Genomic DNA, 14011 nt, shown 5'->3' on the forward strand with positions numbered 1-14011 from the left:
TCCCCCAAAGGCAAATGATGTATTCTAAAACTTTTTTCACCAGACATTTAAGAAGATCACAATTGGAGTTACATGAACTTGAACATATTCTGATAAATGCTGATGATATGCCAGCATGAACTGTTAGAAATAACCCTGAATGACAGAAGGTTGCCAAAACAGTGTTGCCTAGCAACTGGTAACTTTTCTTTCTTAGTTGAGGGCTGAAATAATTGTAGAGGGTTAAAAATGAGTTTTAAAAAGCTTCTTTATTGTTTAGGATAACCCAGTACACAGCTGAAAAGCACTCATGATGTTGATACAGGCATGAGCCTCAAAGTGTAACACTCTTGTGCTGTGGTAAAATATAGTATATTGATTTAATTAATGATCCTAAATAGTAATTGTATTCTCTTATTTGAAAAAAGCAGGATGGCAAGAATCAGCATCAATAAAAACAGAGAACTAAACATTTAAAGCACCTGTAAGCAAATAAAAAGCTGTTCAAATGCCAAGTTACTATTTTTATGCTGTTTACACCTGTAAGTGATTGTGACCGCCTCCTTTTAATGTCTTTGTAGGGATCACCAGAGGAAGTGTGAACATTTGGATGTTTGGCTCCAGTCCCCACCTAACGTGCTTCCTGCTCGTCCAGGTGCTCCATCAAATACATCTGACAGTGTTTGTACAATGGAAAACTGCTGGGGGATCATGTCCTTTGTTACTGAACTACGGAATCCTACTGGGTGATCTGGCTCCTGTACAGAGTTGTCGACTGGAAAACCATAGAAATCCCCACACAACCTCCTTTCATTCAAATTTCAGGTGGTAATCAAACAAACAAACAACAAAAGAAAGAAAGCAACAACATGGGAGATTCCGTCTGAGTGGGTCAGATCTGGAACTTTCTACGTGATTTTCAATGGTAACATATGTTCACTGGAGGTGTGATTAACAGGGAACCATTCCAAACAGAAAATATCAATAATTAAAAGAAAGAGATACTCCGGGGAGGAGAGCACTGAAAACTGGATACGTCTGTTCTTGTTTATCAGATATGTTTTCCAGGGTTCCTGCCGAACACACTTGACTATTACAATACCCAGTTTTCAAGTGAGTTGCGTCATTATTCCAACTATACTTAAAATATATTATTATTATATTTTTTATATATATATAATTTTTGTCAACCTATCATAAAAGGGCACAATTTGATTTAAAAATGTAAAAATGTATGGCAATGTTGTTCATTAATGAAAAATACATCTTAATCTTTTTGCCCTTTATTCACTGACAGATCGCTATCAGATGGCCAGATTTCATTGGATGTGGTCTCATTTATAGTCTGACCCATTTGAGTAGGAATGAGTATTTATACAATTCTCAATGACTCTTGAATTCATTCTAAATGCATATTTTTTGTATTTTCTTGTGTTGTGTTTCAAATTTGTCAGGATGTACTTTATAACTTATGTCGAGCACTTTAAATTGCCTTGCTGCTGAAATTTGCTGTGCGTATACATTTTCCTTTTCTACTTTACATTATGCAGCCAGATGCTGTTGACTACAGCTCAAGTTAAAAGCAGTATTATTCACTGAGTTTCTCCATCTAAATGGAGAAACGTTCACTCATTTGAATTCAACTAATAATTAGGTCATAATTATAGTGCTGAGAAATGTCCCTCTATTGTATCACTATGAGATACAGCTGAGGAGAAGAGGGGGTATTTTCAGGAAAATCTTCAAGTAAGTCTGAAAATACTGTAAATGAAGGAATAATGAAGATACGTAAATGCTCGTGCCCTTTGACAGTGAACTATCACACACCTTCTGTCCAGCTATCACCACACGGTCTCCGAGACGGATTCCCATGGTGGAGAGCTGTATCCTGGCTTTATCGGAGAGGGCAGGAGGGGTCTGGGTGTGCAGAGTGAGTGGCAGCGGAGAGCTGGGTCTTGGTAAAGCCTTGCTCAGCAAAGATCGGAGCTCTTTGGCCACAGCGGCTGCATCTGCCATCTCCACAGGCATGTCAAGAGGGTCAGGCACCACATCTGCAGGGCACTGTCCTTTTTCATTCTGTGGGAGGAAACCAAGAAAAAACGCAAAAAACTATTACAAACTGTTGAAACAAAGTGAATTTGGTTGTGTATTCACTAGTATGCCAAATAAATGTCAAATATATGTAAAATAAAATGAACTTTTGTCATTTCTGAACCAAGGATGTTTGCCCTAACAGAATCTTAATTTTATCAGAGGCACACAACATGGGCGTTTGTTCAAGCAGCATTCAAGTGAGAGTTAAGATGATCTGCAAAGGGAGGAGGAGATAGCTGCAGGAGTCTGACAGACAAGGGAGCTAATTTGGCACTATTGTGCTGGAGTAATTGGGGCACACTCTTTTTCCCATCCCCTCCAGCAATGATATGAGTGGTCCTTGAAAAAACATAAAAAAGGAGCTACCTTTCATTGCCGAGACGTGTTGTTCGCATGTTGTATCTTAAATGTGTCAGCCAACAGTGGCCTGAAAGAATCGTATTTGATCTGATGAGCAGTCTTCTGAGACTGTGGAGGCTGTTTTCATGGAAGTACAGGTTCATGGTGCTGGGAATAGACATCTCCGAACCTCTCTACTGCCACTGTTTCTAATCAACAAGAGCAATGTAAATAGAAAATTCCACAATTAAGACAGGAAGGTCTGTAAATTGTTTATCAGTCTGCGTTTATCTGTAGATGAGCCTTAGTGATTGTACCTGTAGTCCACAGTTCACTTCATTAAATCCCTGCAACCTTATGAAGGCAGCAGGACGTTAAAAATCTGCAGCCTAAAGGGAGGAGCGTAGTGTCATTGTGCGAGGTAATCACCTTTACCTTTATTAAATCACACACAAATGACACAAGGCCACTAGGAAGAAGAACAACAATACTACAGGCGTCAGACCGGCCCATTACGACTCTGTATTGTTTTGTTTAAGTGGGAGATGCCAGGTTACAGCAGCTCATCAATCCTGTATGTTACAACCTCTATTCCAATTTTCTTTTAAGCAAAGGTAGCATGTCAGGTTTTATTACTGAAATGCATTGCAGTGTGAATGCTGGTGTCACATTTTACTGTATCATATAAGAATTTATGACATGACATAGAGTTGGAATAAAATTGAAACAGGAACAGATTTATGTAGTCATAAATGGCCTTATCAACATTTCTTATTATTTATTTTTATCATCACTGCTAAAGTAAAAACCAACACCTCCTGCCTGTGGCTGCAGATTTTAGGTGTGGTGTCTTCAGGTCATGCTGCTCTGCGCCTTCCAGACAACAATATGATTTCCTGAAACAGTCTTTTCATTTGCTGAGCAGCTAACATGCATCACTGCGAGTGGCTCCCCTGTTTAAGAGCAATGACAGCAGTGATGTGACTGGGTAAGAGTAGATTCATTTATCACCAAACTCAGATTTATATTCCACCTCAGCAGCTGCCATTTCGTGGTTAAAATAAAAGCCAGTGTTAAACACAATTCAATTCAACAGCGCTTCAAACTGCAGGCTCAAAAACACCTCTCAAACAGTTTCAATGCAGACTGAACATCATGAAGGCAGAATTCACTGCAGGGCCGCTGTATTAGACTGCATTCCTTATAGCTTAGGTGTTCCTAATAAACCGCCACCTTAGTGTATAACCACCAGTCAAATGTCCAGGGGACGTTTTCACTTTCCTGCACATCTGAAACTGGAACAATCAAGTCAGCAATCCACCACAGCAACCTGCTACTGTTGGAAGTATGATGTTTTCACAGCTATTAATCAGTAAGATATGTGTTCAGGGAGGCATGAAAGGTCACTTTTATTTTTCCATCCTCATAACACTTTTCACTGTTCATATCCAAGGTTTGCTGTGATGTTAAAATGAATTCGTTGACTCTGGTATCATGCTGTTTATTTCACTGTTGGCCACCAACGCATTTCTTTCAAGCAAATGACACAGTTGAGCACATTGCAACTCATTAATGTACACAGGTGTGCGTGTATATACTTTTAACAAAGGTCGCCAACAGTGATGCAATATGTGTTGTTTTTCACTTCAAGGTAAATCACTCTTTAGAAACACGTTCCAGTATACAAACTAAGTTCTGTGCTTTTTGAAGTGAACTGCCCTGAAGTAAACTCTATGTCATGTGCTTCGAACACTTTGTACACTCCATCTAAAAGAGGATTACTGAGAGGAAAAAGTGACAGCAACAGCAGAACACATAGCATCTCTGGAGCTAGTTGACATTAGCATAGACTTGATCAACCTTAAATAATAAAGCAGACGGAAAATAATCTCGGCTCAAAGGTAGAATATTTTTTGATTGGCAAACTAAGGAATAACCATCATCTCTAACCCAGAAGTTATTTAAATATAGCGTTGAGAATTCAAGCTTCTTCATATCAGCAGAATGATTACACGCTCTCCAAGCTCTGCATTCGGTTACTGAAATATAAAGTGCCACTGTACTTAACTGTGAGAGAGGGTGTTATTAGATTATGCTGCGCAGTGCTTTGGTGACCTCCAGTGGAAGAAACATTTCTGTTCACAGCATTAATGAATCTAAAAAAAACATGCTAAATGCAATAAACAATACATTGTGGTACAGTGAGAAATTGGCCATCTAGTACAGAAGGTGTGGACATAACAGGTCAGTGCTTTTCAGCGAACCTCCCAAAAAATGCATTAAACTGAGAGACTGAGGATTGAGAAATACTCAAATGGTTGATATAGTATATTCAAAACTCATCTGTATTCAACCAACTATCCTGTTATTTACCAGCAGAGTCAGAAAACGCCAAATGCCAGGATATGTGCCGGCCTAAATCACTGCATATCTGAAATAAAATAAATATGATGCCTGAGAGAGCAATCAAAAGATTGCAGTGTTATGTTCTTATCCCAGCATTAGGACTCCGCCGCATTTCTGTAAAGAAATAATGGATGTAGGAAAGGGTGGGAAAATTGTGGGAGTGAATTTTCTATTTTCAATGAATTCAGACTGATGACCTCTATGAGAAAACCCAGGGGGCGGACGTAGTATCAACAACTCCTACGATCGAATGAAATCCAAAACAACAGCTGTGAAACAAACAACTTGAGAGGTGAGGTTTAGAATGTTTCGTTTAGAAAGAGGCATATTCAATAACATGATTGTTTATGTTTTGACTGCAGTTTGTGGCCGTGTTGTATTTGACTGCATTATAAAAATGCAAGTTAGTGATTTAACAAAACCAGTCACTGTTTGCAGTCTACTGTGGATTTGCTGCTATTTGAAATTTCTATCATTAACATTTCTTTGGTAATATCAAGTAATTTAATGATGACAACTTGTGCTGGGGAAAATTGTTTTTCTAACTAAAAAATGCATTTAATAACTGATTGAGAATAAAATAGCAGCAGCACTTGTTATATTCTATAGATTTAAGTAAGGGACAGAAAAATAAGGTATATATGACAGTAGAAGGAGTGATAAATGAAACTGCATATATTTTACTGGACTGAAATGATGGTGCAGCTCAAGAAAAATATATCATTTTAAGATTTGAGAGAGGTCGTCAGGCGTGATGGTGTGTCATGATGTTCTCTCAGATTTTGTACTATCTGTAGCAAATATAGAAGAACCTTTCAACCAAGTGAAATGAACCAGCAGCACTGCAGGCGAGCAATGTGAGGAAATCTCAGTAGTAAGGTTCTCATCTCATGAAGCTTCAGAAGAGATTGTTGTGACGATGGGAAAAAATATTTAGGTCTGTATGTATATCTGTCGAATGCACCAACTAATGCACCAACTGTCGTCTTCAAATATGTGAAAGCATGCAATTAAACTTTTTGTGGCTTTTTTAATGAAAGAAAGAAATTTGATAACATTGCATGGCATTACTATGCGACTGTGTGTAGGAGAACAATGCCACTTACTCTGAAAGCTGGGTTGGCTCCAAGCTCCAGGAGACATTTGACAGCTGATGTGCACAGGTTGGATGCAGCAATGTGAAGGGCGGTGCCAAAATCAAAGTCACTGCAGGTGGCATCTACCTCTACAAAAAAGTGAGGAGAGACTTGCATCATACACTTGAGGTGTTGTCTTCTATAATTTTTTTTTACAAATACCTCATGACACTGAGGCCCTGATCAGACCGGGTATTAACATCCTCCTCGACAGATCCGATCACAGAGAAGCACAAGCACAAGTTTGCCTTATCTGGCATTAGAATGCCTCCACACATATTTCTTATGATTGGAACTCACTTCCCTGCTCTATATGCAAATAAACGTGTGTCAGTTATGTTTGCAAAGAGCCCATTATGTTGTTTTTAGCCAGTCTGACTGTACAGATGAGTCACTTGTCATTTTATTCAGGTGACAGGGAGAGAGAGAGTGAAGCCAGGTGGGGCTAAGACAATCAGTGCGCTGTGGCAGCTCTACAATTAAGTAAGTTAAAGCAATTTGAATAAAAAAGTCATTATTATGTGGTGGTCAAAGTTAATCCTGTTATAGTGGCCCCAAATAAATCAATTGGGTTGACACTTCCTAAACATTGTGGCAACATGTGTCCCAGACAAGCTCTGAATGTGTTCCGAGTGATCTGATCTCAGATGCGTCCTCGAAGTGTCCTAGGTGCGTTCACACCTGTACAGAGAGCTGTCCACTTGTGATAGGATCACCTGAGACGCATGTTAATACAAAGTCTGAACAGGGCTTAACCATTACAGACCATTACTTATGCTCTGTCGCCAGAAAAGTGGGATTGCTGCTCCTGCAGAGAACTGACCTGACTCTGTATTGCTACATTACCAGGCGCATGCATCACTGCCTCCACTACACCATGTGTTTGAACAGATTGCTGGGAACGCACTTGATCATAGCTGCTTGGAGGTTTAAGCACCACCAGAATTATTGGGCTTATCAAAGAGCAAAATCTCAAAAGGTGCATAATGAACAAACCAGAATCTGAGAGACTTTGCTGAATTAACAGGAAAGAAGTTGAGACGATAAAACAGGCTCATTCAAGAGCCGGTTCTATGTAGTTTTCAGTTATCTCAAATTTCCTGAGTAAATCCTGGGCCCTCCCTTCAAACTAGTACATGGAATGATTTAATCTGAATTTTTGTCAACACAACAGCATCACAAGTGTGTAAGATACAGACACAAAAACATGAGATCAACATGAAGGCCAAACTCAAATATGGGCACGGTCTGACCTATGATTACTCATGTTACACTTCAGTAATGGGTAGTATTTACTAATGAGCATCTAGAGACAGGCCCCAGGTCCATTGATGAGTCACTGCCCCAGCAACAGGCAGATGTTATCAAGGTGGTCCACAATGTAAGTTTACAATATTCATTCACAACTTAATTATATCCTGAATTTATAGCACAGGCGATTCCAAAAGTCTGACATTACATGTTTTTGACTTGTATCCTAAGAGATGTGATTCTTCCTAGACTGATGAGGGCAGAATAATAAGAAAAAGAATTCTAGTCTGTTGCCAAATTGATAAGAAGAAGAAGGCAGCTTATTAGGTGCAGCAACAGGTCCAGTTATAAAGAAATATATATTCTTGCATTTGACGAAGATCATCAGGGACACCTTAGACAACCCAAAACACATGCAAACAGGGCCGCAGAGTTCTTCACATAATAGGAGGAAGCACGTCAAGCTTAACTAAGCACCTCAGGGAACACGTCAAGATCCCGAAACAGAATTAATGGTGAATGAGTTTAAGCTTATTTTTATAAAGGTAGTGTAACAGAGCATGTGAGTATTCCTTGTATGTTTGAGGGTCTTCACTAGTTTGATGTTAAGTTACCAACCACAAGCAGATATCAGGGATCATCAGCAGATGTTAGCGACCACCACTGGATGTTAGGGACATATGATCAGTTGTGTGCATTAGCATCATCAGGTTTTTCAACCTTTTTATATCACAAGATACCCTCTGATAAGACAGGCTCACCACAGGCTGATCTGACCTGAGTGTGTGTCCCTAACATTCTGGGGCCCAGCTGGGGTGTGTCCTCCTGATCCAGAGCGAATGTAACACAGAACACACTGAACCCAAGGACTTTGACCATCCAACACAAAATTAGAACATTGTAACTGAGAGAGAGAAAACTAGAACTGTTGCATGAACTTGTTTGAGGTATGAAAAGGCTGACACGGACCAAAGACCTGCACTGTGTAGATCACGTTGCAGATTAGCCCCCAACAACAAAAGGCCACTTTTACTAATGCAAGAATAAGGTCAAACAGGACCAAAAGAGTTGACCGATGAGATATAAAATCACAGTTGACTCCATAAGAGACACACCATAAAGCATTAGAGGAATGACAAAGGTGGATGAGATAAAGGCTGCCATTGCAACATCTGCAAATGTACATAGTAGAATTGACATTAGGTTTATGGAAAATGTGCTGCTAGATGGTGATATACATATGAATGAATCTGTTCTTTACCAACAAGAGCTGAGCTGGTGAACTGAACACCCTCTGGGATGAGCGATGAAACATTTCACTTGATGTAGCCTCTATAATGAGCTTTAGTTTGACACACACTGTCTGCACTGAGGCCGCACTGTGGTGGAAACGTGGGCAATTAATAGTCAAAAAAACACATGGACCTATTATCATGTGCATTTGGTATTTTGGTGACAGGATGCGTCTGGTGCATCTGGAAACAGGAACAGATTGGGATGTGTTAGTGATGGGAATTGACATGGTTTTATACCTCCCTTAGCCTTCCCTTTAAGGAGAGAGAGCACAGTGTAGTGTCATTTCGGTGAAAGAGAGAGAGGAGGGGGGCTGTCACAGGGTAAATCTATAAAGTATCTATCTCCCAATACAAAACAAATGATTGGGAAGGGTAAGCTGCTAACACACCCAGTACATCTCAATCTCTTCCCGTTTTTAGATGAGCCAGGTGTATCCTGTCACTGTCGTAACAAATGTGCACAGACACCTCCCTGCGTACTGGACATTAGATTGCAGTTTGCACGGGGTGCTTTGGTCCAAAAAAAGGGCCCGTTGTTTTCATTGACTAGTAATTGCAAACCACACAAAAAGTTAGACTCTGTCTGGATTCAATGATGCGCCCAGCTGAGCTGAATGAGTGCTCCTCGCAGGAATGCACAAGATTCTATATATTTGTCTTTAAAATTTTAGAGAATCTAATTTATATTTTACACATTAAGGACCTATTTCACCACGAACCCATCCACTAATCCACATACACTTATCTGTGCAATATGTATTCACTGAGGCAAGTTTTCAGTCAGACACACATAGTATGCAGTGTACAGTGCTTTTCCCTTTATTCTTATTCATCTTAGCTCAAGCACCATCCACAAGGCTTAATCTGCTGTTGAGTGATTTTTATAAACTGGACTCAATACAGGTGTGAAATGAGAGACTAATGAAAGATTTATTATAAATCTGCAGAAAGCATCGGCTCAAGTTCAAAAACATTTGAGCAGCTTATGGTGTTAATTCAGCGTTTGTAGTAACTGCTTTTCAACAATGTTTGTGAACATGAGAAATTCAGTTTGTGTAGAAACGATTTGTAAAAAGACTGAGTAAATTCACCACTCATGAAAAAAGTGCGTTTTTTTGTATAAATTGAACAAACGTGTTTTTGTGCACATGTGTAGAGATACAAAAGAAGAAGACGCTCCATCTGCCCACACAGTGTGTGAATCTGAAGTCACAAACAAATCTCCTTCACATCTATCCTTGATCTTGTGACGTTTTTCTTCGGGTGAAGGAATAATTATTAGGAAAGGAGATTCTTTTTACATTCTGAACAGAGAACAGGTCATAAGAGGTGTAACAGATTTTCAAGACATTGGCGTAGGTACGTTTGAACACATATCAAGTGGCACCCGGACACACACCTCCAGCCCTCTGACTGGACTCTGCTTTGTGATTGGATCCTCAGTATATTACAGGTTTACAAAGGCTGCTTTACTATTACAAACTTTAGAATTATTTTTGAACATTACAAGCTCAAAATCTTTTTGACTCCAATTTGAGGCCATAAGTTAACTACACTTCACACTGCAGAATAAGAACCCAGAGGCCTCCACCATGTTAAAAAAACATGGAAAGGACAGTTGAGGAAAAAACACATAATGCAAAAGCATCACAAACTACAGTCACCTCTCTGACTAATATTTAACAAGAACTGAATATGATAAGCAACATAAAGCCAGGCTGCACTGAAGGGGTTAAATATGGTTGCTGTGAGTGCAACCAATAAACTTAGTAAGTTCACTAAAGGGAAAAGATAAATTCCTACATTCTTAATCCTTAAAGCAGTTGGTTTTGAAAACAAAAACGTCTGCCCTGACTGATGGGGCGAACTTTGCCCGTCTCTCACCTCCAAGCTGGGAGGCCTGCAACACGACCCGGATAAGCTGGGGAACATCGAAGTACGCAGCGTAGTGCAGGGCCCTCATGTTAGTCCAGCGTGAACGGAGGTTAGGATCAGCACCCAGGATGAGGAGCTGGCGGGCAAAGCTGGCTGCTGTGTCTGCATCACCTGGAGAACAGAGGAGGGATGCAATTATGTGTGTCTGAGGAAAAGAGGGATGGTGTAAAAAGACAAGTAAGTCTGATAACTTACTTACTGAGTCATAAAGGATTATGTTCAGTTGTGAGAGTAGTGAGAGAATACTAACACACAACAATGTATGTGTACTTCACAGCGTACTTGACTATTTATTCTTCACTCCAGTTAATACTAACCGATGCCCGGGGCCCCAGCCTTGCAGCAGTAGTGCAGAAGGCTCATATCTGTCAGTCCGTCTCGATCATTCACACCACAGCCTCTCTTTAAGATCTGTGCAGACAAGATATATAGCGTCATCGTGTTATCCTCTCATCTCACGAACACTGATCTGATAAATGAAGTGAGCAGCACATCTCATAACTTTACTCATCTTCAAATCTGGAGCAGAATTGTTACATTAACCAACATTGAAACAAGGCATCTGTTTCTAAAGCTAGAAGTTATTAAGTGAGAAAAAAATATGTTGTGCTTCCTGCAAAACATAACTGCATTGCAGATACTCTTGTCGAGTGGAGGTAGTTTGGGAACAGTTGGTAGAGCTTCCACAAACAACCATAAAATAGATTCAGACTATCGTTGTTGCTTTTTAAAAGTATCAAAGTACAGATAGAGATGTAATTCGCCAGTATTAGTATGATAAATAAAAAGGATGCATCACCTCATTGCCAATGAGGTCAATATTCTTCTGAACCTGGGGCACCCACTGCCTGAGGACAGCGAACAGCTCTGGGATTGTGGTGCTGGGATCCAGAAGAACCTCCCTACACTGCAGCTCACTGGGGTCAAAGAAGGAGAACTCTGGAGGTGGTAGGAAAGAGAAAAACAAAACAAACATCTCCAATGTGATTTAAATTCACCATATGAGCTCCATGTTCCTTTTTCTCCGTGCATGTGAAGAAAAGCATGTATAAAACCCTTCTGCACAGACATACATTAACTTACTGCAGCAGACAGCTCAATCTGTTCAGTCATATTACTGATATTGGGAAATGCCCTTGCCGTGCCTGCAGAGGCTAATGAAATCAGATGTGACTGTGGATGGAGCATTAGAGACCGTGGTTGAAAACAAATAAGCTTTGCCTACAACCTACAACAGAGTGTGCCTTCCTGTCAGGATCATCATTATTTCAGAGTGTATTTTTACTGCCAGAATATTGATTAGTCACCTAATGCTGCACTAATCGATTGATTCAGAAATTACTGATAAAGTGTTCAATTTGTCATCAGCTGATTATTATTAACTACATGATAAAAAATGCTTTGGAAACAGTTTCCAAATCGTGTGAGAGCAGTTCTGCATCATGTGTATTTATTGAAATGTCACACACCTCCCTGGGTGACGTAAGCACAAAATGAGGGCATTTATGTGCACGTGTGTGTTGATCCTCACCATAGTCACTGGGCATGGGTGCGGAGGCCACCAGGTGGATAACCGTGCGCTGATGGGAAGACAGTCTGGTGTCACAGCCCAGGACGGTCTCTCCATCCACAGGCTCTGAAACATCCTCCTTTGTCATCTCCCCCTCAGGGCCTGTGGCTGCAACGATATTAGAAATCCTATTCTGAGCATACAAGTGGGTCTAATTACAAGGAACCAATGAGAACTACGCTTCTTTTGTGAGGAGACTCAGGTTTTTAGGTGACCTGACAACACCCTGCTAAAACAGTGAGCTCTTGAGTACTAACAGTTAGTAATGTATCCTACTCCGAAAACTGCATCTGACTAAACCTCAAACTGACTTGGATAAAATGTATTCATTAAATAAAATATCATAACACACATCCTTAATATTGTTTACATCAGGGTATTCTTATTCGCTATACATTTATTTAATCAAAGACATGAAGTGAAACAAACTGGACAAAGTACAGTGATTTCACAATTTCATGATTTCATGTTACAGTATTGCAGCTTCTGATTCTTCTGATAAATTTAATATTTAAATTGCAACAAAACATTCAAAGTTGCATTACACATTTTATATGCTGTGGTATTTTGACAGATTAAAGCTTCAGTGAGTAGAACTTTGTGATATCTAGTGTTGAATTGTATGTTGCAGCTGAAGACTCGACCTCCCCTTCCAAACATGAAAGAGAACCTGTGGTAGCCTTCAGTTGTCATAAAAACTCAAAAGGTTTTACTGTTGTCCAGTTTGGACGACAGTAAAAAACATGTCCACCTCCACAGAGAGGACCCCCTCCATGTAAATATAAAGTACCTAAATATAAATGGTCTTTTCTGGGGTAAAGAAAACTTCAATTTAGATGAAACAAACTAGTGAAAACATCATAAGGATTATTCTGCATTAAATTTCTGCCAATAGTTCCCTTTCACTTAAATCTTACACAATAGACCTTTAAGCAATTCAGCAAACAGGAGGGTGCATACTGGGGCTGTGTGCAGTCCAATGCAGAACTAAATACTTGAGGATTATAGGTAAAGACAGATCTAAGCTGCCAAACCAACAAGATGATCTGATATACAGGACTAACTATATGACACTGTAAAAGAAAAACAGGAAGCAGAAACTTGAGACTGAGCACGGACCCACACAACAGCATTTTCACAAATGGGGGAAACAGCTTTTGTCCCCAGTTGGACAAACTGTCAACAACTGATATTTAGTGTGAAATGTGTCCCAAAGACAGCCAATGAAAGAAACACTTGCACACACCCAAGTCTGAAAATAAAATACTGAACATAACGTCTTCCCAACCAACACTCACTGTCATCCTCCTCTTCATCGTTTTTCTTGATGGTCTCCATGAGAGCATCACAGACCAGCTAAGTTAAAATCTACAGACACAGACTGTCTCCATCCGAGCTGCTTCACACACCAACTTTCAAGCACAAAGAACATCTCAACCTCCAACAACACGATCCCTGTCTCTTGTTAGACCCTGTTGATCCTGCTTGATTCTTTTCCCACTCTAGTTGGAAGCAGACCTGCCCCTAACCTGTCTCTGACTGGAATAGGTTTAGACACGAAGGTTGATGATTTGTTGGAGTTAGGTGAGAATATCAGTGTAAGCCAATCAGAGGCAGAGAGTTGATCCTTGACTCCCAGGTCAGAAGCTATTCACAGCCTGGACACTTTCAAGGGACAGTGTTGTCACTTCTGACTCTCTCCAGCTGGAATGTCACTCTCACTTTCCTGCCAAGTGCACGACTGACCCCCCCCACATCCTCTTCTGACAAGTAAACCATTAAGACCCACAGTGCAGAGAATGTGGCTGTGGGGTGACAGTGCAAACACACACAGCTTTAAGGGCAGCAAAGTGGTGTTCGTGACTTTGACGAGTGTGCTTCACTGTAAAGGCCACTGTCCATCAGGCATTCACCCAGTTAAAGCACCACTAAGAGACACTGGCTGTGGTGGCATACTGTTTTCAGCTTGGAAAGTTTCTAGTTAAATGAAAAGACCCAGAGGTATT

General features: G+C 40.2%; 1 protein-coding gene across 4 annotated transcripts in view; it reads right to left on the reverse strand.

The window, feature by feature from the left end:
- LOC109628256 (CAP-Gly domain-containing linker protein 4) overlaps positions 1 to 14011 on the reverse strand; it is a 31777-nt gene that overhangs the window by 15408 nt on the left and 2358 nt on the right. For 3 of the 4 annotated variants that reach the window (XM_020085277.2, XM_069535303.1, XM_069535304.1), the window contains exons 2-7: positions 11967 to 12113; positions 11235 to 11374; positions 10753 to 10846; positions 10385 to 10546; positions 5925 to 6043; positions 1807 to 2055 (exon numbers count right to left, since the gene is read on the reverse strand). In XM_020085277.2, coding sequence (XP_019940836.2) covers positions 1807 to 2055; positions 5925 to 6043; positions 10385 to 10546; positions 10753 to 10846; positions 11235 to 11374; positions 11967 to 12093 — 891 coding nt within the window. In that variant the 5' untranslated portion in view covers positions 12094 to 12113. Of the gene's footprint in view, positions 1 to 1806; positions 2056 to 5924; positions 6044 to 10384; positions 10547 to 10752; positions 10847 to 11234; positions 11375 to 11966; positions 12114 to 13303; positions 13470 to 14011 lie in introns of those variants that run through there. The other variant, XM_069535302.1, reaches the window with a different exon arrangement.

The sequence above is a fragment of the Paralichthys olivaceus genome, chromosome 12, assembly GCF_024713975.1.
Source record: "Paralichthys olivaceus isolate ysfri-2021 chromosome 12, ASM2471397v2, whole genome shotgun sequence".
Taxonomy (NCBI): Eukaryota; Metazoa; Chordata; class Actinopteri; order Pleuronectiformes; family Paralichthyidae; genus Paralichthys; species Paralichthys olivaceus.